Source organism: Sinocyclocheilus anshuiensis, unplaced genomic scaffold (assembly GCF_001515605.1).
Source record: "Sinocyclocheilus anshuiensis isolate Anshui unplaced genomic scaffold, SAMN03320099.WGS_v1.1 scaffold3011, whole genome shotgun sequence".
In the NCBI taxonomy this organism is placed as follows: Eukaryota; Metazoa; Chordata; class Actinopteri; order Cypriniformes; family Cyprinidae; genus Sinocyclocheilus; species Sinocyclocheilus anshuiensis.
The window spans coordinates 129,702-134,297 of NW_015549563.1; the positions used below are offsets into that span (position 1 = coordinate 129,702).

General features: G+C 30.8%; 1 protein-coding gene across 1 annotated transcript in view; it reads right to left on the reverse strand.

Moving 5' to 3' along the window:
• LOC107657213 (B-cell linker protein-like) overlaps positions 1 to 4,596 on the reverse strand; it is a 14,760-nt gene that overhangs the window by 3,800 nt on the left and 6,364 nt on the right. Inside the window, exons 6-14 of the mRNA XM_016445237.1 lie at positions 4,144 to 4,238; positions 3,973 to 4,030; positions 3,314 to 3,406; positions 3,175 to 3,203; positions 3,044 to 3,074; positions 2,876 to 2,951; positions 1,847 to 1,877; positions 1,738 to 1,771; positions 1,523 to 1,628 (exon numbers count right to left, since the gene is read on the reverse strand). Of these exons, the coding sequence (XP_016300723.1) occupies positions 1,523 to 1,628; positions 1,738 to 1,771; positions 1,847 to 1,877; positions 2,876 to 2,951; positions 3,044 to 3,074; positions 3,175 to 3,203; positions 3,314 to 3,406; positions 3,973 to 4,030; positions 4,144 to 4,238 (553 nt within the window). The remainder of the gene's footprint in view (positions 1 to 1,522; positions 1,629 to 1,737; positions 1,772 to 1,846; positions 1,878 to 2,875; positions 2,952 to 3,043; positions 3,075 to 3,174; positions 3,204 to 3,313; positions 3,407 to 3,972; positions 4,031 to 4,143; positions 4,239 to 4,596) is intronic.

Genomic DNA, 4,596 nt, shown 5'->3' on the forward strand with positions numbered 1-4,596 from the left:
ATATATATATTAAAATTTTTCGTTTAGTTTAAGTACTAAAATAACTTTTAACATATTTTTAAAAAATTATAAAAATGACAAAAACACAAACTAAATTAAACTAAATTACTAAAACTTTAACTGAAATTAAAATGACAACAGAAAAATAAAATCTAAATCCAAATATTTACAAAAATAGTATATCATTGATACTAAAATAACACTGGAAAAAAATCACCCAATACTTTTTTCAATAAACTCAGCATAAATAAAAAACCATGTAACAAATACAACCATGAGCTTTACTGACATCTTTACTTTACAATTTAAATGAAAACATTTTTTCAATTAGATTAATGAAAATTTAGCTTTACAGTGGACTACTAAGAACCGGGTGAGATTGGAGACATTTGCATGAAAATATTATGATGCACATAATCTTACTGTACCTAAAAAAGGCTTTAAATATTTGTGTGTCTTATATTTCACCACAAAAAAAAAACAAATGGAAAAAACTGTTTTGCATAAAGAAAGCAATGTGACTTTATTTTCATGACAGTTAAGCCCATACTGACACCAAATGCTGATTATGTTAATGAAAATAATAAATAACTTTATTTATTTTTAAAAACCTGAACTGTAATGAGACAGTAATAAAAAATCCAGGGTTATTATCATTAACTAAAACTAAAACCGTAAAAACATTCTTATTACTTGAAATAAAATAAATATTAATTGAAAAAAACCTTAAAAAATAAATAAATAAACTTATTTCAGCATTTCTTATTAGTTTAAGTACTAAAGTAATAACTAAAGCTAAATAAACTAACACTTAATTCTATATTAAACTTATATTAATGCAAAAAACAACAACAACAAAACTGTAAGACAGTAATAAAAAAATCCAGGGTTAATATCATTAACTAAAACCACAAAAACATTCTCATCACTTATAAATAAATGAATAAATAAATAAATAAATTAAAATAATAATTGAAAAAAATAAACTTTTAGTTTAGTTTGAGTACTGAAACAACTCAAACTAAATAAACTAAAACTAAACCTTTAAAATAAAAATTACATAGATATTAAGAGAACTTTATAAAACTCAGATTTTTTTTTTTTATAAATTCAACTTAAATAAAAAGCCATGTAACAAATACATCCTTTAGTCATACTAACAATTTTACTTTACTATTTAAATATTATTTTTTTCACCTTAGATTAATGAAAATAAAATTTTTGCTTTACAGTGGACTACTGAGATTGTATATCATCGCTCTTTTGTTGATTTTGATTGCTTTTATTGTCCTCATTTGTAAGTCGCTTTGCATAAAAGCCTCTGCTAAATGACTAAATGTAAATGTACTGAGAATTACAATAGCGTGAGGTTGAAGACATTTTCATGAAAATAATGTCACAATGCAATCTTAGCAGACCCAAAATGGGCTTCAGATTTCTTTCTTTTCTCCTTTGGTTTTAGGGTGAAATATGTCCAGGACGTTTCTGAACATGTAAAGAGGTAAAGGCTTCAAAGACTCACCTGGGTTTGGGTTCTTTGGGGAGGATGATGGGAGGAACCGGTTTGCTGTGTAGTGCGGGTGGCAGCTGGCCAGAAAACGTGGTGCGTTTTACTTCCGGCGGCAGAACTAAATGATCACAGAAGACGTCAAATGAAGCTGTACATGTGGCTCTGTATCATCACGCGTGAGTTAAACACAATTACAAACACATCTAGAGCGGGAAAAACTCCCTAACCTTTGTTCACAGTGTCACCGATCAGGACCGAACTCTGAGGAAACCAACAAACGAATCAAGAGAGAAGAAGACTGTAATGCATGCATGAATGTGTCAAACTAGCACTTACAGATTTGGCTCTGGGAACAGGTGGCTTCATTCTGTAAAACCAGAAGAAACGGTATCACCAAACTAGGTTTCGCAAACAAGAGTCACTAGCGGGACGATGCACAGTTTTAAGGTTTTTTACTGGCCTAATAAAAAAATATCCCCAGTAAGTTCTCTGTGATATTCTGGTATCTATAGACATGACTCGGGTCGCTCCTTTAATGTGCATTTGTGGGATGCATTGAACTAGCAACACCAATGTCATGTGTTCAATTCTTAGGAGACAGAAATGATGCATATTGATGAATATAAATTGTATATTTAATGCATAGTCAGTTGTTCAAGATAAACATTGCTACTAAATGCATAAAGGTAATTCTAAGAATAGTAATTGTGATGCTTTACCAAAAGAAGTCATTATTAAACACCATCATTTAATGTGAGTCTGTAATAAATGAATTTAGACCAGTGTTATTTTCAGTATCATTTACATACTATTATAGTTTCAATATTTTGAATTTTTAGTTTTGTATTTTCCTTTTTTGCATTTGAATGTTAGTTATTTATTATTATTTATCATTTTAAGCCATATCAGCAATATGGCAATCAACAATACTTCAATTAATTGTACACAATAATTTAACAATATTATATTTTTACAAAGAAACTATAAATAAATAGGCTAAATAAAACAATTATATACAATCTTTCAAATTGATATTTGATTAAAAAAATAAATAAAAAATATTGATATTTTCCCAGGAGAAACTTTTTTCAAAATATCTATTAATGTACTTTGAGTAAAATTTTTTTTTAATTTTAGTTAATTATTATTTATTTATAACGTTATGCCATATCAGCATCAAAGGCTATATTCATTGCTCAGAACTAAAATATAATAGGATTTGAAATACTCTTAACAATACTTCAATGAATTGTAAATACAGTATGTATGTATGTATATATATATATATAAAAAAAATTTAAAAATATGGTTTTATTTTTATTTTATGATAATAACCCTGATTTTGACATACAGAGACATACATACATTTGTGGTGGAAGGTCTCGTCCTACAGTTTTAGGGGGCAATGGCATGCGGGCCGGGCTTCGGGGTGCAGGAGGTTCTGGAAAAGATAAAATAAAGAATGACAAATATGATTCAAGTCAACTTATCATTACAAAATCATGTTAAGTTATAAAAACGTGGAGTGCTGACCTGCTACAGGATCTAGATAGGTATCATCATCCTGACAGAAACAAGTATAAAGTGATATTAAAATGATCACATAATATCTGACAAGAATTACTAATTTTTTTTACATCATTTTCAATGCTAGTCATGCTTACCTGCCCTTCATTTGGGTCCAAGTAAACGTCTGGAAGGTCAGAGAGTACAGTAACTAAACATGCAGTGTGCCATCAACTAATACTGTAATATCCAATATAAATATCTGTGATAGTTTGATGAACATAGTCTTGAAATGACCTTCGTCTTGCTGAGGGGCCGGTGGAGGTCTCATCGGGGGTCTCTTAGGAGGGGCTTTTTTACCAGGTTTATCTTTACGTATTACCTCAGGTGCTAGAAAATATAAAGTTGAAGAGTTTTCATGTACACTAGGCCATCCATTTTTCTCTGAATTACTCTATTGCGCAAAACTCAGCAAGATTTTTTAAAAATGAAATTAATACTTGTATTCATCAAGGATGCATTAAATTGATAAAAAGTGACAGTAAAGACATTTATAATGTTGCAAAAGATTTCTATTTCAAATAAATGCTGTTCTTTTGAACTTTCTATTCATCAGAGAATCCTGAAAAATAAGATGTATCATAGTTTCCACAAAAATATTGTGCAGCACAACTGTTTCCAACATTGATAATAATCAGAAATGTTTCTTGAGCAGCAAAGCAGCATATTAGAAAGATTTCTGAAGATCATGTGACACTGAAGACTGGAGTAATGATGCTGAAAATACAGCTTTGATCACAGAAATAAATTACAGTTTAAGATAGACTCACACAGAAAACAGCTATTTTACATTGTAATAATATTTAACTGTTTTTACTGTATTTTTGATCAAATAAATGTCCTGCATCAAAAAAGTCTTTCTTTTCTTAATTTATGTGCTTGTTTCAGAGACTCACGTTTGCTGTCACTGGGGTCGATGTAAAACTCCTCTGGGTCGTGAGGCGGCTCTGGCTTCTAGAAGAAAAAGAAACACACAACTGAGTCGAAAAGCTATACACACCTATTTTGTTTAATTAACTTATATTAAAGGCTAAGGCACAGATATTGCTGTAATTTAGATGTTTTACCATGCTTTTCCCTATCGGGGTGATCTTGGCTGGTCGTGGCGGCGGTGCTGCCTGTCTTTTGGGAATAACAGGGTTTGGGGTTCGATCTGGATAACCTGAGAAAAGAAACACTGCATTAGACACTAAATCATTAAAAATATTATGACCTTAAACATGAATTCAGCATACTTAAAGGGGTCATATGATGTGATTTCAAGTTTTCCTTTCTCTTTGGAGTGTTACAAGCTCTTGGTGCATAAAGAAGATCTGTAAAGTTGCAAAGACTAAAGTCTCAAATCCAAAGAGATATTCTTTATAAAAGTTAAGAGTCAGCCACGCCTACCCAAAATGGCTCGTTCTAACACGCCCCCACATATCTACGTCACGATGTGGGAAGATTTGCATAACGCCGCCCAAATGTACACGCAAAGAAAGAAGGCGTAACTTTTATTCTCGCTGTAGTATTGTTGCTGC